At 37.4% G+C, this 25,241-nt stretch overlaps 1 protein-coding gene across 1 annotated transcript in view; it reads right to left on the reverse strand.

Annotated features, from left to right (window-relative positions):
• The window catches only part of diaph2 (diaphanous-related formin 2), a 344,139-nt gene that overhangs the window by 108,921 nt on the left and 209,977 nt on the right, over positions 1 to 25,241 (reverse strand). The window contains 2 exon segments of the mRNA XM_051072493.1: positions 17,564 to 17,693; positions 23,428 to 23,667. Of these exon segments, the coding sequence (XP_050928450.1) occupies positions 17,564 to 17,693; positions 23,428 to 23,667 (370 nt within the window).

Consider the following 25,241-nt stretch of genomic DNA (forward strand, 5'->3'; position numbering starts at 1 on the left):
GAGTGTTTTAGGTGCTATGTGCCAAAGGGCTGGCAAAAATATTAAGGAACTAGAACTGCAAAAGACATTCAGTACTGGGTGTTTGTGCTGTTATCTTGTAGCCCAAGGCAGCTTCATTGTGCGCTCCCATTTAGCCATTACTTAGGGGTAGTAGTTTTGTAGCTTGCAGCCAATCAGACTATTGTAATAACCAACAGCTTGAGGCTTTGCTGAAAGCTGCTACTGCCCTGCAAGTACAGTACTACTCCATGAATATAGGTCACCAATAAAATTTTAACCTTCAAAGCACCAGGAATATGTTTGCAAAACATATCCTGAGGGTATCATTATTACAAAATGATTTCAGTCACTTGAGAGACATGTTTTCTAGAGGCTAATTTAAGGTGGATTTTCGTGGATTTATACAGCATTTCGACAATGACTTGAACAGTGAATAGTAAACATAACAGGATTTCATATAAAATTGGATCTTCTTTGCCAATTAATTAAACAACATAAAAGCAAAGAGAAAGAAAGATCTTCCTTCATATTATTCAAGTAGCCATTGGGTCACCAGGTCATGATAATTTTTAAGTTAGCATTTAGGCCTACAGAAGCCTGCATCCTCTTACTAGAGCAAGATAAGGCAATTCTACCAATGGAAAGCTGTTTCTTGATGATTGCCCTGAATGGCTCTGTCTTTATAAACCCACATAAGGCAAATGATGAAATAGGCAAGCCTAAGTAGAAGCCTCTGACTGTGGAGCATTATTACTGAAGAGGTTTGACTTATCATATAGGAAAATATGGACAGATGGGAAAATTACACCATTATTACACCGTGAGGGCTCTTTCAGTTGTTGTCACAGATATGTGTTTTTTTCTGTCAATTGTTGACTTTAGGTGGTCAGCACTTGAAGCTAAAGTGGGACATGAGGAAGCCATAAAACATGACAGGCAACTAGAGACCTGACTAGGGCATGATGTTAATGTCCATCCTGCTTCATATCCACACAGTCAAATTCAGGGCTTATAATTGCAAGCAGTGACTCCCAGAAGTGAATATTCTCTTCTAAATATTTCTGGGAAAACACTGGGAGGTTTAGCTTTGTATCCCCTTTCCTTATATCAAGCAGTGGGTGTGCTATGTCAGTACAGTAAACCAAGGGATAGCCAGCATCTAAACACATTATAGAGATCTATGGTGCATGCTTGAAAAGTACTGGCATGATTCTTTTCAGCACTTGATTAAGTCAACTTGGAAACATAGCCCAAGGGCAGAAAAAGGGGATTATCATTGTCTTCCTCAAAGAAGGAAGCTTTAAATGAGACCATAAAATTACTGGAGTCATTGTCATTCCCTGCTAATGGTCTGCCTGATTAGCTACGGGGCTATTGCCCACCTTCTATGGGAACAGGTGCACAGTATTTAGCTGGTCATCTCAGATAACGACTGGTGTAACAGAGTTAGCACACTCCACTGAGTATGTAGTGTCTCACAACATGAGGTCCTCGTAGGACAGGCTATCCTGGAACAGAGATTCCTAAGACTGAGCCACAAGCCAGGGTCATACAAGCTGGGCGAGACTCTGCTGTCGGAGCATATTCAAGTCCAAGGCAGACCAAACACACTGTATGAGCATCCTCTGCCAAGGTTTTGCACTCACAGGAGCACTCTAACAGTGGCAAATTATCTCTGCTGGTGGAGGGAGAAGGCTTGGCGGAGGATAGTCAGTGGCAATAAAACTATTCTGCTGATGTGTCTTCAACACTACCATCTACTGTATATGATTAAACTGGTGTATCTGACAGTCTGTACACACAGTGTGCAGTCCATTGTTTTTCTGAACAGGTCAAAAAGTAGATTGACAGCTGCTGGCTGTACTACTGCAGTCATTAAAAAATGATAATTTGTTGGATACAACTTTGGATACAAATTAAGCTGTCTCATGGGGACATGTCTGAGCTGGCTGGCTGTATGGTGGCAGCTAATTCTAACCACGTGTGGTTCACAGAAATGTCTAAGTCACTATGGTGAAAAGAAGAACAAGAGATTAATTGTCCTGCAGGAAGTGCAGGGGTAATAAGGTCCAATGAGCAATTAGATGATTCTGTTTGCAATATCCAAACTCAAATATACTCAAAAAAAAAAAAAAAAACTCTATTATAAATAAATAAACCAGCTTTGTTGTCACTTCACCCATATTATGGGAAGGAATATCCATCCTCCTCACAAGGGCCTCATAATTGCAAGCCAGTCATGGCCAGTATAATGACAGAGAGCCTTCTGTGTAGAGACCCACAATGAAATACAATGCAAACCATTTTAAGAGCACTACATTCCAAACTTTACCTCTTGAATATGAACAAAAAATGGACCACGGAAAAGCAAGATAGAAAGCAGCAAAACTGCGGTAGAGGCTTCTCCAGGTGAAACAAATTGTACAGGGGAAGCTGGAAACAATAATGGGCTGACATGAAATATAATCCCCTCTGTCTGCGATTTTATTGGCAGCCCCTCCAAAGAATGGTGGCTCCCCTATTATGACTTAACACATCAAAATCGCAGCATAGCACACACAGAAAAGGCCACCTGATGATAAACACAGCAGACATCGTCAGAGGCTTTATCTCGTGGCTGCCTGCAGCTCAACACAGGTTCAATTTGGCCCGCAACAATCGATTCTGTCCCTCCTTACCTCTGCTTCAGTTGGTGGAATAAAAACAGACCTTTCTGTAAAGAGCAGGTCTCAGCTGGTATGCCATGTCAAGGCAAAGGAGAGGAAAACTAGGGACACCAGTACACCTGAATTGTGGTTGACCATACAACTGGCACTGGCACCCATATGTTTCTTGAAACAGAATTTTAATGTTCACAGTAGCAGAACTAATATCACCTTTGAAAATTCTGTATATATTGAAATATAAATGAATGAATAACTTATGTACTATAGCTTTAAGCTATACAAATTCAAATTCAAATTCAGGCTAGGACTTTCCTTTACATTAAGGATTATTTATGAAATTAAAACAAATACACATGAAACTAGAGTAAACAGTGCTATTAAAACCACAACATGTCTTGAAATACAGCTTGAAGCACTTGCTTCACAACACTGGGACCAGTACCTGTAATGCCATGGTTCTGGTAAAGTTGTTGCTGGCTCACTTTAACAGCTTTCACTAACTTGTTTGTGTTGAAAATTAACTTTAGAGGCTGAGAAGGGATTTCTGGCACAAGTTCACCTACCTCCTACCTAACTCTAATGTTAGTGTAAATGAGCACGACCAAACTTAATTAAACATCAAAATAAAGACGGATTGCTTAGATCTGTTTCTTGTTGGCTTTTAAATATGTGTGGATTTTCAGTTGGTTAATTTAAAGACTGAAATGTTCTCAGTTAAATTGCAGCTGGGGACCTTTATAGCACACCATATTCCTCTCTCTCGTCTTTATTTTATAACAAAATTATTGAACTGTGTGGGTTATCTCTATTTAGATTTTTTGGGTTATCTGAAATATGCATGAGGTATTTATAGAGAGAGAGGTTTAGTGAACCATTTTGTACTAAGATGTACAGGTTTTACTGCAGTATTACTAAAAGTAATATTAGCAGTTACACTGAAAACCCTGACTATACTAATGCAATATTCTGTACTGACAATTAACAATGGTATTAATTATTGTAATTATATCATACGTGTGCAACTGACTGTACAAACTCTTCTATTTTCCAAATGTTGGGTTTTAATTAACATTTTTTCTTTCTGAGGAAATCTGTCATTCTACATACACAATAGTGTTGCCGTACAACATCATTTGGCCTGCAGAGCACTGTGAGCACTTTAAATGGTATTATTTGTGTATGTTTTTTCCCCATAGTCCAAAAATACAAAAGTTTTTTTGGTGTGTGGACAAGCTGCCATCTTGTGGGTAATTTTGTCCTAAAAAGTGACACCATGGCTAGGTCTCTCTATTTGTAAGAAAGCATAATCATTTCCTGAGCTGAAATCAAAGGGGTTGAGAATGATATCGGATTCATTACACTGAGGAAAAACACTCTGCTATGGTGGTATGCAATATAGAACACCCCTTTCATGACAATTATTAATACCCTGTCCCATTTATTTGCAATATCAACCTCACTCCAATGAAGGTTGTCCCTCTGATCAGTATGCAGGCGACCTGGCTTCAAATCCTCAATTTCACATGCAAATGCGGTGCAACTGATTTAAATAATATTTGAATATGGATCACACAGTGCAACGCCATATCACAGAGCTGGAAAAAAAAGAAGGTGGAAAATGCAAATCATCAACATGTAAGAGAAAGGTCATAGTCAGGACCTGTTAGATTTATTTTGGAAATAAAGGGCTGGCTGCTAAATTAAACCCATTCCATAAAGCCTGGGGACAAACTTAGAGGAGATCAACATCATTTACATCATAAAGGCAAACACACACAATATGGCCTACACCACACATAGCTGTTTTCATCCCACATTCCAAAACACGTCCAGACGAGAAAAGCAGGTGAGATACCAAAAGCTTTGGCAACAGTGAATCTTCTGCCTCTTACTAACCTCTCCCTGAACAATGAGCCATTTCACTGTAAACACTTGACAGAGACAGCATGACAGTACTGTGTGTGTAATTTCCTGCATGTTGAGAACAAATACCTGGAAGAAGATTTCCATGATAGATACAGATAAGCATGGTCTTGGCAGACCCAGCTAAAACCTAAGAGTGCCACATAAATGTTGCAATACAGACAGTGAATGCCTATGTATTGCTATATTTTTGCTCCTCTGGGGGTATAAATCACGAGCGATGGTGGAATCCTCACACATAGTGGCATACATTAACTGAAAGGGGCACATGGGAACCTGCTCCCCTGGGCCTAGTAAAACTCCATTGAGCAGCCCTGCGATGCTCGCTTCAGGCCATGCTTTTAAATTATATATTGATGACAGCCCATGATAAAAATGACCCAATTTAGTATCCAAAATCAATTCCCACCCCCCACTCTCCGACCACAACGATGCGCAGGGGGTTGGCGAAAGCTGCCCAGATTCTTATGACAGCATTTGAGCCCCAGACACGTTTTCTCAAACAGTGGTCAATAGAGGCAGAGAGTGTGGGAAGGAATTCAGAGAAAAACAGAGGCACTTTGGTGCAATGACCACCTAGTCGGTAAATGATCTGTTGCCTTTCTGGGTAAATAGCATGTCTGGTATGAAAGGTAGTTTTGCTCCATGACATGGTGTGTTTTGTGCACATGGAACAACAGGGATGAACAGAACTATGATTGGCATAGTAGATGAGAGCCCTAAACCCTTGTTCTGCTGATCTGAAAAAATGTCACAAGCCTTATCTACATTTTTATAACAACACGTGCAACTATGAAAAAGGTTTGAACTGATCTGGAGAACATTTTTCTATTAATACCAGTTGGAAAACCTATAAATGAAGAATGAGATTTGAAATCAACTTCTTTAGACATAGCAAAGATGTCTGCCTCTGTTGCTAGTAATTAATTGTGCAGGAGGCTGTGCTCTTAAGAGAATAACAACATAAGAGGATAACACCCAAATGTGCAGTAACACCAACACATAGACATAGCATGCCTAATCTTTGAGAGACACTTAAAGCACATTTCTGCCTACATGATGCTGAGACAAGAGCATTAAGTCTCCACTTTCAAGGCAGTGAAAAGGATCACACAAACTCAGAGGTGATTTAAATATTTAACTTCTCACCTACACAGTCAATATGGACAGAGTACTAAAGTTTTTTCAGTGAAAGCCCAGGCATGTATATTCAGAGAAAAAGGATGCTGGAATGATGACTAATGTTAAAATCTGCATAGTTTGGGTGAAATTTATAGTCATTTTGGATTTCTTTTCCCCCTGTAGGAACTATTTTCCTTGATTTTAGTTTAGAATTAATGTTTCAGCTCTTACTGTCTTTATGTCACGCTTTACTGTTTTGTTTGACATTATCCTGTTTTTCAAGGTTGTCGCCTACAAAAATAAAGTTATTATTTTTAGGTTATTATAAGCATTTGGCATTTGGATCAAAACTGAGTTGTGAAATTAAAATAATAATGACAACAATGTTGCTCAGTTCAAGAGTGTTTCTGTTTTTTCAGTCTCTGGTCTTTTCCATGAATTTTAATTAAGTCAGACAAAACCAAATCAGTCATCCCAGGATTATAAAATAAAATTTCATTTCTCACTTCTGCTGAAAAGATGTATTACGTCTTTTCTGCTGAAAAGAAGTAATACAAGTGGTCTGTGGAGGAGAACTTGGACGAACACTTTGGGTTAATGCTAAAATGACTATTTAACAATAGTATGATACCTATTTGGCAAGCTTAGCCTTTTTAATATAGATCTCACCACTGAACCATCACACAAGCACACAGCATAAATCCTGCACAGGGTGGGCATATTGTACTGTAGATTATACTCTTTCATTGAGTCAATATTACAAATCCCTGCACTTGTTATTGTAACGCCTCAACAGGGCCTTATCTAGAGGGTGCAGGGATCACCTCAGAGAAAACTCAATTTCCTGCTCATTTGTACAACAATCCTCATCATTATCTTACTTATCAGAATCGCCTGACAGACATATGCTATCACAAGTCTCTCCATGAAAACAACTTCAAAGTTCCCTAATGCTCAGTACAATGTCCTGTCAGTGACTGCTATAGTTCAAGAATACAGCAGATCTGTTGCTCAGCAATTGCATGACAGGTCAAAAGCATTGTGTCTGCCTCACCTCATGTTACATCCCAACCTACAGGTGGTGGGTATTTGATACTCAGAAGATTTTCAGTTGAGTACTACTTTCCATTTAAACTGTGTAACTAGCCTTGAAAAAATTGACCGAGTTAGGTGTATCTTACAAAAATAACATCCACTTGTTGATTGAGAATTGTTGTCCATTGGTTTTCTTTCAACATGGAAACATTATTAGGTATCTTTCGCTGCTTAGTCCAAACCCAGGCCTTCATCTGGAAAGCATCTGGCATTGAACCATTCTTTGATTGTGCAATAACCAGCAGCTTGAAAGCTACCAAACCCAGGGTATTTTAATGATCACATGGTAATATGATGAGACAGGAACCAAGGTGCACCGAGTGACATTCTCTACTGCAAATGCACACTGTCTATCTACTTCTGGTCCATTGGGATTTGCCTCTGCTGAGTTAAAATAATGTATGTCATTAAACTTGGCTTTATAATTGGTAGTGTTTGAAAGATCTGAGAAAATATGAAATTGTTTAAATTCAGGTTTCCCCTGTGAAGTGGTAGATAGCCCAACTATTGATCAGCTATTGATAAATTCTGGAAATACTGCAATTATTTTAATCTGGAGGGGTGGATTGGTTCTAGTTATGAGTTAGTGGAGAAAAACAGAGTTACATTTGAAATGGAGCTTCCTTGTTCACCTCAACTCATGGAACACTCCCAGCATGGGAAATGGTCTACTGTGACAGGCTGAATTTCTAGGCTGGCAAACAGCATTATTCTCATTCCTGGTCCCATTGTCAGCTCTCATTGAAATCTGCTGTCACGGACTGGAGCCTGATGCTAAGCAGGGCTGCTGGCCTCCCTGCATGTGTCTATCTCTGTCTACACTCATACTGGTTGGCCAAAGTGGTGATGTAAGAAATCAGAGGTGGAGGGAAAGAGAGATGGACAGAAAGCAAAAAAAGGAAAGAGAGAGAGAATAGTTGTTTTGGTCTCACAATGAGCTACTCATCCACCATGAAGTGAGTAAAGAAGAAAAAAAGGAATAGAGAAAAAAGAAAACTCTCTAGAGCTCATCACTCATCCTGAGCTGGTGGAGCTAGACAGGTCTGTTTCCTGTTCCTAATATTCTTCATGACAGACTGTCCATTTACACTGCTGGCCTCGCTGATCCTGCTCTATCACTTTCAGGGTCCGGGGATGAGTACACCTTAAACAACCAGTGAGGAAGTTTTTTCTGTTCCTAGCCACACCGACAACATTAAACTGACGTTGAGTGGTGAGTGTACTTGATGTTATAATGGTGGGCAAATGAACTATTTTCAATATAAAGCTAAAGATCTGAATTCAGGCTATGGAAACTTTATATGTTAATTCTACCAGCGTGTCAGCTATCACACTTTTTTCTTCTTTTATGTATGTGCAGCAGTGCACAAAATGTCCAGTCAAATCATCTGGAAATCTGGGTCTCAGGACTCCAAAGACTGTCGTTGTTTGTGTGTTACTGGAGACTGTGCCTTCAATAATACAACTACCCTTTGCTAAATTCCTTTGATGTATAAATGATGAGTTCTCAAACACGAAAAGCTTCCGAGGAGAGTTTGCTTGGTGCTTAGGCGCTGAAACGCCAACCAAATGATAGATGGAAAGGTGTGGACCTAGCACAAGCAGGGCACTCAAATGTAAACAAACCCCCAATCATTAACAGCACTTCAAACTTTTATGACTTGACCAACAGTGTGAAAGCCAGAAATCCCAAACATAACAAAATTGACACAACAGAAAAGTGTATCGTTCCGCACTTCAGTAGAAGAAACATGGCAAATTATTGGTAGAGCAATTTTCTGATGTTGCTGTCCTAAATAAACCATATTCCAGCCACTAGAACTTGTTTTTTTTCTCTTTTCTGGTATCAATCAAAATTTTAGACCCAAGTATATTCTACTAGTATCAGTGGGAGTATATTTATTCCAAATCATTTAGCACTGATTTGAAAGTTCAAGCTTAAAACTTGCTGAAAAACAGTAGAGCCAGAACTCAACAACTTTACCACATTTGCTAAAAAGCAATATTAGTACATAGTACATTAGCGGCACCATGTGACTACTGTCTAATATGTGTTTCTTCTAAAATAGGGATATTTTTGTCTCTCCAGCATTATGAAACTAGTCACTATAGCTTCAAGCCATCTTGGGTACAGTATTTGCTCCACCAGCTCTGGCCATCTGGATTTGGGCGTTTATTCTGCTCCTTCCTTGCAGACCCTCTTTATCTCAGTCAGATTAGAAGGGAATCATCGGTGAGCTGCAATCTCTAGGTTGCTCCACAGATTTTCAAAAGAGTATAAATACAGGCTTTGGCTGGGGCTCTCAAGTACATATAGAGACAAAACCACTCCATTGTTGTTTTGGGGTATGTGCTCTGGGCTGTAGGTGACTCTACAACAAGGTCTGAAGTTATGTGCAGCCTGGAGCAGTTTACTGAAAGCATCCAAATGGCATGATCTTGTGGCCACTTAACCAAAGCCACATGATGAACACTGCCTGGGGCCTCATTTGTAAAACTATGGCTGATACTACACTAACTACATGTGAAACAAAAGATGAAAACTTCATACCTTTAAAAATATCCCAATTTAGAAAACTGTCTTTATGTTCACCCACTTACAATTTCCCACTTTATAAATTGCAATAAAGTTGAAATGCTGCACATTCGTGGGCCTCATATCACACCCTATTAACTCTCACGATTAAATGGCAAATGGAATTCCCATTGAGAATATTAATATGCACCTAAATCAGATTGTCATTCAATTACTTCTAAGGGAGAATGGAAAAGTTTGACTACAAATCTAAGAAGGGAAATTTCACTGAGTGTGAAATTGATTATTTATTTATTTATTTAGTTTTTAGTTTTTCTGCAGAGGTTGAGATGGTTGTTGGTGGTGACAGCGGTGGCATTTCTACTGGAGAAAAAAATTGTGGCTGCATATCACAGCAGTATCAACAGAACCATACCTGAGATAAAAAGAAGTGGCCAGATATCAAAACTGATGACAAGAGAGGAAGTCCACCTATGATTGGAAAATACTTCATAAGTGTTTTTGTTACCTTCAGGATGGAAAGACCTGGCAGTAAACCAGAGAACCAGGTAAGCAGGCCGTTCCTTTCATGTGTACATAGGAGCACATTAAATTATACATGTTGTAGGCTACTTTGTCATTTCATACATGGCAAGTGATGTACACACGCACACAGAGAAAAAAAAACAAGTATTATGCCTGGATGTTGAAGATGAATGAATTTACTGGGCTACGTAATTTGATGGGGAGGGAAATTTCATAACGAATTGCCTGTCTCCAAAATATTCATACATGAGCATTAACAAAACAAAACAAATTAAACAATTAAAAAATATCAAAAACAGCAGGAGGTAGGGACACTAATCTTTCAACATATATTATACAGTAAAGTACTGATAAGCAGCAAATTAGATATTGTATAAAAAATTCTTCTCAGCAATGTCAAAGGGTTGCTACTAGGATTTCTTTTATATTATTCCAAAGAAAAAAAATACTGAGGTTATTTAGAAGAAAATTACAGAATGAGAATCTCATTTCAATTAACGTAATCCTCAATTAGATTAACACAACAGTTATGACTGAACTCTAAAACTTTTATCTGATCTTTGTTTCCCTTCCTATTGAAAAATAACTATGAGAAGCACAGCCTATTAATGTATGTTTGTTATATATGGTTGTCTGTTTTACCAAAATGATGATTAAATATGCCACATTTTACATTGTGATCCAACACTTGGGGGGAAATTGTTAAATAGGGCCCATGAGGGTCATTAGGAAAGAGTTATGAAAATCTGAAGTCTTCTGGGAAAATCAGGAAGGTTGCCAAGCAGACAGATGACATTTTGAATGATAATTTTGGGTAAAGCAGGATGCATTAAATGTAAAGACTTTGCCTTGTTTCCTAAACATCAGTGTGCATATCTTGAGAATGTTGGGATTGGTATGTACATTTATATAATCATAACTATTATAAATACGATTCTATAATTTATGTTTCTGGAGGATACAGAGAAACAGGCACATTATTAAGTTATTAAAACAGTGGCAATAATCCAACTTGTGCAAATCCAACTGGTTTTTCCTCTGCATTTATACAGCCTTAGTCTAATAAAAAAAAAAAAGACCCCTGTGCGCCATATGTACGTGATGTACCCTATGGGTTTTTTTTCTCATTATCTCCTTTGACATTAATTTTTAAATTATGAATCAACACATGTAAGCTGTGAAATAAATGATTGAGCAATTGCTTCAGAGCAAAGTATCAACTTGACACAAAATGTTGAGTTTTATTCAAAGACAAAAATATCTCTTTAGCAAAAAACAAAAAACTGTTGCAGTAGTGGCTTGAATTATGTTCATTGCTTCTCAAGCTTTAACAGCTGACTTTCGTGAGCTCTCTGAGACTGGCATGAGGGAATATCCTTTCAACCCCATGATTCCCTGCAACTCCGTTGAAACCAAAAGACAAATGATCCTCTCTGTTTTCTGCCCCATCCAGAGAGGCATTTTGTCTACGTAATACAGAGCCAAGTACTGCTAGGAGTTTAAATGGGAAATGGGCACTGCTTTATTATGCTGCAGTGCCTTGAAATGAATGTGGATAATAGATATATTCACAGCGGTATTAATATCCTCAGAGTTCATCTTTTTTTTCTTCCCTCATTCTCCATTTTCTCTCTCACAGGCTCCAAAGTACTTTGCCCTTGGCTATGCCTTATACTAAATAGATTTATGAGAACATTTGTGTCATATTTCCTCTTTTCCCGGATTGTCAAGACAGATTGTCAGTGCACCACTGATTGAGTGGAATCACCACACAGACTTAGTTCCCATTGTCAGGCCCCACATATTCATCTCTGGAGGGGATTTAACAAGGCAAATTGGCCAATGACACTTCTCTCAAGGCTTTGCTGCTGCTATTAAGATGAGGTCAGGGATATGAAAATAGTGGATTCTATGACCACATTTCAAATTATTATAATCTCAGTATCCAATGGTACATTTATCAATGAATGCATATATATACAGTACATATAGTAAATGGCTATGATTGACTTCAATCTTATTCAATGGTTTGACATCCCAGAAAAAATAGTCAGAAAGAGACAAAGAGACTACTTCCTTGTCAGGCACATGAGCACAGGTAAGATTAGTGGAAATCCATTCACACTGTTATGATCTAATCAGCAGCATTAATTTATACCTTCATCAGCTCACCCACCTGAGCAACTGAACACTTGACTATGACTCACATGAGCTATAATAACTGTATAATAATATGGACAGAAAGCTCCACTGTCATGTTTCATCCTTTCAGGGAGGCCAATGAGAGAAACACTATGATAAAACAAAATGAGTACAGAGAGGTAAGGGAAAAGAAGCTCGAGTGGAAATGACATGAGACTTCTACTCTTTATGAAAGTTTGAGCTTGAATTTGTGAGCAAAATCTTTCGTTTACATAAGAGTATGGTCAGACAAAAAAGTGCCCCATGATCATGAAAGTTACAAATACATTTTAACATTAGAGTGAATACTGTCTGAAACAGCAAAATGAAAGAAATGAGAATCTGTATTATGTACATACACTGTACTGCATCAGCCAAACACAGTAATGAGTTATAACCATTTATCAGAAACTACCACTTGATTTGCTTTGGAATGTCAATGAGATATCTCACACCAGTTTGGTACAAGTCTGCCAGCAGCAATGTTTAACCTGAGCTCATTTATGGATAAATTAAGACAGCAAATGAATACATAACACAACAGATCAGGCTTGTATGGCACAATGATATAAAGAGAGTATCATTAGTAACATTGACCAGGATAATGAAAATGCAATTTCTGCTTTTTATACTGCATTGCAACTGCTGCTTTCCTGTGCTACTAAAATAATCACTGTCAAATAAAGTGTCTACATCTTTATGAACACAAAACAATTTGGCAGAGGTGACAGTGAGTGGACAGGTGTGACCAGTCATTTTGGGGGGACTTAGATGACAAAAAGAGAGCATTTTCAATGAGGAAGCCTGAACCCCTTTTAGCCACCCAGACCTCCTTCAAATCCGTCACCCCTCAAAGTGATTTATCAGTAGAGATCCAAGATGACATAATGGCATGAAAGACTGCCAATCCTCTGGTCAGAGAGGGATGGGGCTCACAGTGAAATATGGAGTTGGTTTAGATACAAAGCCAATGATAAAGGCAAAATTGGTCTCATAAGGGGAGCAACACTTTAAATTTAGTAAAGGAGAAGGCCAATCTATATAATACTTTATAAATTATTCCTGCAAGGGCTATAACAAACAAAATCAAGCCATCTGCTTCAATGCAATAGACTAGGTGTTTACTATGAACATGATGATAACTGTCATTTTAGAACTACTTATCAATAACTGATTTAATTCAGCACCATTTTATATATCATTGCTGCTTGACTGTTCATATATCTTTCTTAAAGTATGCACTGTTTTCATGTTGATGAATATTGAGTCAAATGTTTGTTTTCATCTGTTTTCTTAATAATGGTAAAAAAAATTGTTGCACTTGCATTGAGATTATATAGTACTCAGTATCAAGTTAAAAGATTGTACTGTTACAACAAATATAATTCAATAAGCCACATGTGATACATCTCTCCACTAGCTCCATCCCTTTAAAAATATTCTGTGTCCTGCAAAAATGTAGTGTCTCTGTAGTAGCTCTTCAATGTCTGGAGAAAAGTGCTACTTTAGATACTGGTGACAAATACTGTCAAGGTCTTGTCCTTGTTCTCTTCTTCAGGTTGTAATGATTTTACCAGCATTCTTCAATCAATGGTTTTGAAAGAAAGAAATAGACCAGTATTTTCTTCACTGTCACTGACCTAAGGGCACCTGGTTTTCTTTCTGGAGGATAAAACACCCTGAACAGAGAATGATAAACTCTGAAATTACAAAATCAATCAATTTACCCAGATGCGAATGTGTTCAAATGCATCTAAAGTTGGGATTTGACAGGTGTTCTATGGCCCAAGGTTTATACATTTAAATTATTGAAATACACCTATACTTCATGACTTAAACGACTTAAATACAGAACATGGGCATTTTAAGGGGATTGCATTTTACTGCTGCTATTTGGCTTTGAAACATTGACATTAGATGAGAAAATGCTCAAACTACATACCTTCACAAAGTCTGCACAGTTATCTAAATAGACTATAGGTTGATTTATTAATGGACATGTATTATTAAAATGGCTAGTGGGTTTGCATCAAAATATACATACTGATACATTTATTTTTGACCCATATTTGAAAACTCTGCAGTATAGGAGCCAACACAGAAAAGTGCTTTGCAATGGTAATAATAGTGGTGATATATGCACCAAAAAATAATTAATTGTTCTTCAGCCTATGGCCAAACTTTTCACCTCATTTGATTGAAATCCTTTATTAAAGATATGCTGCTACCTGACAAAAAACACTAAAAATCAACAAATGAGACCAAAAAAATAGCCTCCTTGATGGAAGTCATTAAGATGGGATGGTATTGTCAGTGCCAAGAAGACCAAATCGAAGAAAGTGAAGGCAAAGTGCTGCTCTATATTAAACTGAGAAGGACTTAATTACGTTACATTACATTCATTTGGCAGACGCCTTTGTCCATAGCAACTTACAATACAGCAGTATTATAGTACAACAGAACCAGAATAATTACAAAAATGTTTCCCTGCATCTTTTTTTTTTTTCAATAATCTTTGGCAGAAACCTTAAAATGCCTGCAACAAAGAACTTGTTAATTGCATGCAAATTATCTTTGTGAAGTAAAGTTCATCTACCAAACAAATGTTAATTCTCATTTTGTGATTTTATGTAATATTGGAATACGGATGCTGAAAGGCTCCTGTGTTATATGAACTGTGTTCATAAAAAGTTGCTAGCTATCTTTATGCTATATAACAGTTTTAGACTTTGAGACACACTTCACAGATCTTTAATTAGGTCTAAATTTCAGTTAGATGTAAGAACAATATTAGCTGCTAAAAGCGTAATGGATATCAAAACATCTTTTACTAAAATTATATACATAATTATTTTCTGCTCATATTTAATTGAAGCCATGTGTCAACAGTGTATTGTTTAAAAAAGCATGGCCCCTTCTCCTAATGCTATCTGGAACATCTACAGATTGGCTCCCTGCCTCTTTACATAATCATGTGAATTTTAATCAAAACTGACCTCAATACAGATAGTCTTTGATAATGGCTGAATCCTGGGAGAGAGGAAAACTCTCCTGAGGGAACATCTCTATGTGCTGGACTTAGTTATTGTTAACCTCTAGCTCCATCAGGCCACTATTTGCTCCCAGGCAAGTTTATGGGCATACTGATTTCTGATGTAACAAGATATGCAATCATCTGTTTTTGGGTAACCTAGGTTTTCAAAAGGAAAAAAACAGTTGTCCCTTACATAGTGTTTAAATATAACTTTTCATATCAGAGTCAATAAAATACGGTGATAATATCAAAACTTTTGATTGCAATGAACCACTTCAAGATGTATTGTTAGATGTAAAACAGACAATGGTGAAAACATTATGAAAATATTAGCTAGGTTGTTTCAGTCAAGCATGAACAATTGCCTTATCAGTGCAGTTAAACTGGCCAGTGATCCATTTCATATTAATAGAAACATAGGAAGGTAGTAATAGATATCTGCATACTAAAAGCACTAAAACAGGCTTTTATCGCTACCTGTAGCCATTATCACTAAATGCTGTAGTAGGCCACTGATCAAAAATGGAATCATCAGTGATGCAATTAACAATAATTAGGAAACATCCTTCATTTAAATATTCATAAGCCTGCTGTAAAAGCCACAGAAAAAAATGAATTAATGTCGGAGACAGGAATGCACCATTTCGAATGGTGGTGAAAGGTGAAATAAAAACTGTATCAAAATCAAGGCAACTGCAAGGTGCCAATCCAATTTCTTAGTGAAACTGTGCATTGGAGGAGTGAAATGTCTGAAGCAGCCAATCAAGGCATGGAAAATTATGATTTTTCTAGGGCAATTATCCAGGTCTGATTGCACTTATCAATGAGGTATATTAATTGTACAACTTTCAGCCACTGTAGATGGCCGTTTGATTACATTTGAATCCCGTCACATCACTGTCAGTGTCCCTGTAAGTCAACCCCTCCTCCACAAAGTTCTGACAATCAACAATCAGATATCACATACTTGAAGCTTTTCATAGGTTTGTTCACATGATATTTAGAAAGCACAGTAATATGGTGATTTTTATATTCCTTCACCAAGGAGGGGGTGAAGATTTTTCAGTCAGCTGTTCTACTTCATGTCATGTATATAATTTGTTTGGTTTTGATGCAATATTATTGTGTTGGTATATTAATTACTTTACTAGTCTATTTAGTATAAACATTATTTTCACTATGAACTGTGGAAGAGTGGTTGTTGTCATGGTAACAACTAATGGGCTTCCAAAATAAACAATAAGGATGTTTCAAACTGTGGCTGGTTTTATAAATAAATAATAAAAAGTCAGTATTTGCTACACTCTCTAAAACAGACACCCAGATTGATTGGAAAAATCACTCTAACCATTCAAGTCACTTGACGCTGAGCACAAAGTTGCAGAAAAAATTTCTCCACCAGAAAGACAAAACAAACAAACAAGCAAAAAAACAAGGTTTGTTTAATTTTGTTTAGTTATAAACCAAGCTTTCCAAAGACATAGAAGGGCCTCATGGCCTCCAATCACTATACTCCTTCGCATTCTACCTTACAGTAAATCTAATAAAATAGATTTTTAGAGCCTCATGAGATTCCATCTTTTAGTGTTTCCCTAGCCTGAACATGCTAAAGACAGTAAAATATATGGATAAAAGCGGGTGGCAAAAAAGTTCAAAGAAAAGAAAGAAGTAAATATGAAATTGTGTAGGATTTTCTAAAACAAGATCACTGACCTATTTGAAAATACAGATGTCACTCTAATTCAACCCAGGATATCAGTAGGTGTATTAGCACTTTCAATATCTGAAAATATGAAATAGGAAGACTCTTTGACTGCGACAACCACTAAAAATCCAGTTTAACTGTATGTGATGATCAGTGAAACAAGCAAAGCATGGCGTGCTCAGAGTAAACTTAGTTCCTGAGGGTTTCTGTAAGAGGCATTTATTTACTGGCCTCAGTCAATTAACTGGCTTCTCCTTGAATAATTCATTTCCATGAAATGACAAAGTTGATATAATTCAAAATTTGTGCATATAAACATCTCAATATATACAGAGCATGAAGACTATTCAGTCCACTTACACAATGGCTGGCAGCCTCAGTCAAGTGCATAATTAGTCGAATTAGATTAAATAACCAATTATGAGACTAACAAAGTAAATAAGCCTGCAGGGATTCCACCAAATGCTTGAGAATAGAATTAGAGTGGAATTAGTTTATTGACAGGCTGAATGACAGTGTGGTCAGACAGACAACTCTATTCTTGTCACAAAGACAGAGTGCTAGCTGTTGTCAAGGACTGAAACAGATTAAGTAAAGTGTGAAAATGTGTTGGAAATAAATTAAAATATATAAATGGATATAATGCAGGGTTAAAAGCTGTTTTCGTAGTTTCATTGCCTACATTAAAGACTTAAACCTTCTCTAGACTTTGTGATGATGCTGTCACTTTAACTTTTATAATACACATGTGATGGTCTCAAGACATAGAGACATACCTTTGCTGGCGTTCTCCACATGCTCCAGTTCATCTGGAAACCTCAAAATTTCTGGGTGATTCTCTTCACACTTCTCAGCCAGGAAATGAAGAAGTGTTGTATTCTGACTGGTGGATTTAGTGTCTCGGAGCTAAAAAGAAAAAGAGAAAATATTTAATTAACCCAAACTTTTATACTTATTTACTTGTCAAATATACTAAATAATTCAGAAAAAAACACACACACACACACATATATATATATATATATATATATATATATCTATATATATATATATATATATATATATATATATATATATATATATATATCTATAATATTGTTTAACTCCTGGTCATGGGATCTTTGTTGCATGTTGCACCCATCTCTTTCCCCAAATTTCCTGGCTTAAAATACATAAATATAAGATTTTAGTGATTTAAATTAGTTTTACTATAAAATGTGAACATACAAAATGCCTAACTTACTGCACAACTACACTGTGCCTACTTGATGGCAACAAACATGGTTGCAGACACAAACAAGAGCCAAGTACAAAGCCTATTTATGTCCAACGGTACAGTACACTGCCTCCAAGATAATAGAGGACTGCATGTAATAGGTACCACTTAAGTTTTCAATCAATCTCCAGTATCAAACGAGGAACTGTACAGAAGCACAGGACATGAAGAGAACATGAAATAAACTGCACTATGATGAGACGAACTGTAATATACTTTTGAAACCAATTACAGATAGCTAAACAAATGCGTGCACATGCACACGCACGCACACACGCGCACACACGCGCGCACACACACACACACACACACACACACACACACACACACAGAGTACATTTAGTACATACACACATAAAATGATACCACACCCCTGAGTGTAAACAGTTTGACAGAAAAGTTTGAATGAAAGTACTGTACTGTGTTCGCCACGTATGTGCATGTGAGTGTGTGTGCTCATACACAGAAGCCTGAGTCTTCACATCAGTACATAGGAAACTTGTTCCATATTCATTCCCCACTGTGATTGCCATGCTGTTCGAATGGCATGCTGGGAAAGCTAATTAGCACAACCCACCTCCGTGTACTCATACTGATAATATCCGTGCTGTAAACAGCCTGCAGTTGGACATGCCCACACATGTGTACATGCAAACACATGTGTGTATATGCTCACACACACTCACCCAAAAGTGAACTGAAACAATTACAGGCAGTCAGAGACATACCCTCACACACCAACACACACACACACACACACACGCACGCACGCACGCACGCACGCGCACACACACACACACACACACACACACACACACACACACATTCTTTCATTAGATGAGGATCAATCATTTGCTCTTGTTGGGTAATCACAATTTAATTTCATGGATTTTAAATTTTAATTTGTTTATTGTTATACCCCAAACTGTCATTACCGCACAAAAAAGTGCATCTCTGGTATGCTGATTTCATCTGGTGACTAACATTACTCATATGTAATAAAAAGACATTGAACTGTGATATTCAAGGAAAGTTAACAAACAGTACAGTACAGAGACAATAATCTCCATTGCCACAATGATAAAATGTGTTAATAATTTAGAGTAGTACCTTTAACCTGAACTAATCAAGTGCCCATACAGGGAGGAGAATGGACACACTGTGGGGTTTTATTGAGTAGAGTGGGTGTACATGGAGAGACCATGTGGTTTCAGGTAATAAGGTGGTCATAAAAATTATCTGATGAAACTTGAAGCATATTAGCATTATGAGGTGAATATCATTGACATACAAAGACTTGACCAAGTCTACAGAGTAGCCAGATTCACTAATTCATAAACAGCCCAGTTTAACTGCTTTATTCAAACCTGTACTTCTAATTTAATATGTACAATAATGAAATAATTTGTACAGTATAATTAGGGCTCATCATTCTAAATGTTAATTTTAAGGAAAGTCTTGGATTTCCTGTATTTGTTTGGAATATTTTAAAAGAACTGAGCTTTAAAAATACCACTTTTTATTTATTTATTATTTTATGGAACTTAGGTTCCTGCCAGCAGCTTACTTCCTTTCCTTTTTACCTGAACCTTGTATTTCTGGAATAATTTTTTGATCTGTCCTTGTCTAGGAAGGATGTAGTTTACTGTAAACTGCATTGCAGTGTCATCTTTCAGCAGAAAACATAACGTTTGGATGGGACAAAAATCGTCTGTCAAAACATTTGTCTTTAAACTATCCCTTAAAAAAAAGTGGGTTTTTCCACAGAAAAACAAAAACCAAAACAAATAAATAAAATCTACTGTATAAAGCAGTTTAGTACAAAAATGTGTAGCACACATGAATATATTATAATTCATTATAATATATAAGTATCTCATGTCTCATGGAGACACTTAAAATGAGTGAATACACACACAGTGAGTAACACACTACATCATTTACAAGATAACTAATGTATATGACAGTAGAGAAATTACTATATTTTTATGTAAAAGAAGCTGCTGTCGGTAGTGGTACCACTTTCTGCTGAGGGCCTCTGTAAGGGCAGGGGGAATCCTACATAAATCCCAAGGCACTGATGTTATTTTCACACTATTTTACATCAGGCATTTCAATCAATGCAGCTTTAAGGTATCGTGAGAACTGTGTCAACGGCTGTGCAGTATCTGTGCACAGGTTATATTGAGCTGGTCCATGTCAAAGTCCTGGACCATTTTTAATCCTAGTCCATCCCTTGTCCTAGCCACTCCAAAGTTTGTACTAAAAGCTAAAAGTGAAAAGGGATTTTACTGTCAGAGTTCCTAAGCTTTGAAATGCTCCCCTTGAAGAGTTTAGGCTCCCTTAAGTTCCACCACAAATCTTTTCATTAAGATTACCTATATACTGTAAAATGCCCTTTTATAGCTGCTGTTTATTTTTTAAATGTTACATTTTAATAGAGCAACTGGGTGTTGTGTGTATAAATCCATCAAATAAATCTGTTCATTTAAAGTAAATGGAAAAACAATGCTTCATTACTGTGTTTCTGAAAGCAAATTCTGAACACTGATATCATTCAGTCTCTCATAACATAAATTGCCTTGAGGTAGCATTAGTCCAAATCCCTCACCAGTTAGTACAATATATTCCAATACATTGAGCATTTCGAGTGGCAAGGTATATTACAAGCCAACAAGCTTCCACTTAAATTTCTATGTAGAAAATAAATAAATAACACAATAATTAACTAATAACAGAAGAAGTGGCAATGGGAATATAGAGCCCTCGCACTAACAGAAGGATTGTCGCTCATTGATTGCTCAATTTAACTTCTAAAGATGGATCTGCAGCACAGAGCAGGCACGTTGTACATTTGCACATATAAATACATATTATGTCCAAGAAAAAGAAAAAAGTACATTTAGTATATGAATAAAAAAGCAAGCAAGGCTACTGCTGTGAATGAAATCTAGAAACATAGTGATACTAGGGTCACTTCATGCCCAAAGTAAACAATTATAAATGTGATGAGGACATGAATTGTATAATAACACTGATAATTGTAACAGTAATTTCAGCTGTGGAAAATTATATATTTCAAAAGCACAACACAAAGTCACACTGATGCTGGGTAGATGACTCCCTCTTAGCAAGTCAAGTGCCTATTAGATAGCCTGCTCTGTTCAACTTAAATTGAACACAAATCATTACCATGTGTCCTTTAATTATTAAGCAGAGCCTATGAGAGTGTTTTTCCCTCAATAAAACAGGGATAAGGCCCAAAAGAAACAACATTTCTTTGTTTTTGAGTAATATAGCAGATGGTTGCATGCATTTACTCAATATATTTAAAGATGGAAACTCTCTTTTTCAATCCTAATTATCATGCTTATTTTTATGCTTTTTAAGTGTTGTCCGCTGTCCTTGTGAAGCCAGAGCGGACGTTCTGCTTGCTGAATATATGTGACCAGGCTGGCTCCCAGGAGATTTGTATGTCCTTGGCAGGACAAGGGGCTATAAGTGGAGGGCTGAAGGCGAAGGTGGGTCAGCCTGTGTCCTTCCTCTTGCAGCTCATTCCCATCATCAACCTCCTCCTCCCTGATGAGCCCATTAGGTACCCTAGACCTGCCACCCAGGGGGCCATTTACTTGATTGACTAAAGTGAGAAAGCAGACTTTTTTCTTGTCCATCAATAATGGCCCAATCAGCCCCCTGAGGCGTTACCAGGCTCTACACTGACACTCCACACTGATTCAGTCAGCTTGCAGGAATACCAAAGGCACACTGGATTCAGCATGCTAAAGCCCTTTTTACACATGGAACCTGCAAGACTGTTGGCTTCAAATATGTGTGTAAAGGCAGTGGCTTATGGCAGTCACACTTTGGCTCCCCATATGGAAAAGCCCATGTTGAGTGTTTTCACATGTCATGACTGATCTTGACGTGGTCGTTGAAGGGAGATCAGTTTTTTTCTTCTTCTTTTCTACTCATAACAGTGTTGCTTCAAAAAAGCAGAGAGTTTGAGGATAGTTACACTGAAAAAGAAGTGTTATGAATCCTCACATCAGCTGCCTAAAAGATGGATTTTGCAACTTATTGGCAACCACATGCAGTGCTGGGAGGAGGCTTGCCCCTGCCTCAGCACCCCCACGAGTCCTTCAAGCACTCTGTAGGCTGCCCAGTGAATATTCTCATCAGTTTTATCATCACTTAGATAAGACATTGAATACTGTTGCCTATGCTACTCAACAACATGGTGCCAAAGCTTCTTTTAAAGAACAAGACAACAAAGTGAATTTTTGGCTCTCAGTAAAACCCTAAGCTGTTCACATGCTGTTAATTTAGTAGATATACCTGTGTTCCTGGATCTTTATCCTGTAAGCAGTTGGTATGAAAGAAAGTTGAACATTTAGGGCATTTTTTTGGAAGCCCCCCCCCCAAAAAAAAGGCTTAGAGGAAAAAAAAAATCCTAAAAGAATCTTCAAACAACATGGAATTTTAAACTCCTAAAAATGTGTTTACTCTTTTGTTGAATTTTGTTTTAAAACTTCTATATATAAATTAATTGACTAATGTGTGCATTAGAAAGGATATTATATATAGTGAAAGAAATTGAGATTATACAGTGCTGTCTATAATGTGTTTGCATATTCAGAAAATCATCATCTGATAATGTGCAATCTGATTCATATCATAAACATAGAGTATATCACACAGTACATTTACTAAAAAAACTATAGTACTGAAAAACAAGTAAAAAAACATTATGTAGAAAATATAACCTGTTTTCATTGTGACATGACTAACTCTAGCTTTGTCAACAGTGGGATTTACTCTCTCTTCTCTTGCCTTAACTTAAGGAATCTTCCTCTCAAGGTACAGCGGAGGAGAGCCTCTTGGTCTTACTGCCTACCTGGTGTGAGTTTGAGTTTGTGTGTGTATTGCTGAGCAGGTCTGCTTCAACAGCTTTGTTGTGCTTAGTATAGCTGTGTGTGCATGGCTGCTAGTCCTCTCTTTCATACCTTGGCATGCTGTGATTTTACCTGGCAGTGGATATGGTTGCTGCCTTTGCTGGCTCAAGTTCCACACCTCATTATGTCTTTGTCATTTGTTGTATTGAAACCTTATATATTTGATTGTTGCTTAATCAGATATTAGAATAAATAAATTAGGTATTTTCTGTATCAAAATCTGTTTTAAATTAGTGGGTTTATTCTGGTATTTTGTGAAATGCGCACTCGCATTATATTAATTTATAGAGTGAATCAATGTCTACAATATGAAAACACACTTTTTGAATCACCTTTCACATGTCACTTCATGGTTCAGACATTTTCACAACATAATTTTCATCTCTGTTGTATGGTGCATGGTGTGTGTTACCTTGCAGAGGAAGCTGATGTTGAAACCAAATGTCTGGGCATTCCTTGAACCAGCATTCATGTAATTGCCAACCATCAACACCAACTCCAGGAGTCTGCTAAAGCCCTCACTCTTCTTCACCTCCTCACAGGCAAATGTCACATTCATGATGTCTGGCCGGATGTTATTCACCTGCTCCTCAAACGTCAGCTTGAACAGAATGCCGTTGAGACGCGGCCGTAGGAGCTTTACTGAACTCATCTGAGGACAGTAAATAAACAAACAAAAGAGAAGTGACGTAAGTAGTACAAAGGTATGGAAAGCTTTGTAAAGGTGACTTATTGTTTTCAGCCATAAATACTGGCCCCTTGCAATCTCAGAGATATTTGAAAATGATTTTAGTATATGAGTTGCTACAATACCTTTTCATAGTGAGCAAACAAACACAGAAAAAAAATCCTATACAGCTACACAACCTTACCATCACCATCATGTTGAATCTCCACTGTAATCACTGCTGTGACTAGTTTTAATGAACTGAAAATCAACTACCCTCTTTAGCAAATGGGATTAACCTGTTTCTTGCCTCCTTCTTGTCTTTCATATGGATAAAGGAACCTCCCATTAAACAGATTAGTCATAAATAATATAATAGCCCCAATCAATACTTGTAGGCTTGCTAGGGGAACCACTGAAGCCAGGGAGGGGAAAGAAAACCCAAAAGATGCAGAAAATGAGAAAAAATAGCTATGAAAATGGGAGGGAATTAAAACAAATAGGGTTTTGGCTGTAAGATATGTGGCAAAGCAGCAACCACAGACAAATTCTACAGATTGCTGCATAATCCGGTGCTTGAAGGCAACCTTCAGATCCAGCCCATAATGTTTCATTACTGCTTAAATTTATTCATGTATATGGGCAAGTTGTCTGTCAAACAATGCCCCCCTCTTCCCCACACCAACATCCCCACCCACCTCAGTTCCTTGCACACACACGTGCATACCCTCTCACTCAAACACACATGCACACACACACACACACACACACACACACACACACACACACACTCCTCGCCTCTCCCTCACTTGAATTGATTTGTATACAATAAGGAGAAATCACAATGAAAGCCAGCACGTTGGTGACAGCTCTGGCAGAGAAAAAGCTTGAACATGGCTTATTTCCCAGGGGAACTAAATAGTTCTGCATTGAGGAGCTACTTCATCAGTGGGGAGGTATATGATCACAACACTGGTGAGATCATGAGGGAAACTGCCACCCCCTGCTTCATTACATCTCCTAAAAGACATAGGCAAAAAAAAGCGCCTTTAACGAGTAAAGAGAATAACTTGGAAGATGGGGCGCATCTGTGACCCTTGGGTCTAATTTGAACATTTCTTTTGTAAAACTGTGTAATGTACCTCTCTGATCTTGTTGTTAAGTTAAGTTTAAAGATAACATTTCCATTTACAGTTCCCTAGTGCTGGGTATTCACTTGGTAAATGGATGGCAAGAGCAGTTAATTAAAAAGTAATTACAGCTGTTAACTAAGTGGAGAGGTCTGCCTGATGATGTAAAAAGACAGGTCGAACGGAGTCTGACCATGTGTGTGCTTTTTTTAATAGGCAAGAGAGGTCACTTGATTGGAAAAAAAACAGGCTGATGAGGTACAAGAAACATGTTTCTCTTCATTATTAAGTAAAAACCTCAATTATGTTAACTGATCTGGTATGTGTAGCATATCTTACATGCATACTCATTACAGCTGTAATTAATCATTACATATTTATCTGGTGAAACCCTGGTTCTTTTGATGACTGAAAACAGAACATTACTTT

Source organism: Lates calcarifer, linkage group LG8, assembly GCF_001640805.2.
Source record: "Lates calcarifer isolate ASB-BC8 linkage group LG8, TLL_Latcal_v3, whole genome shotgun sequence".
Classification (NCBI taxonomy): Eukaryota; Metazoa; Chordata; class Actinopteri; family Centropomidae; genus Lates; species Lates calcarifer.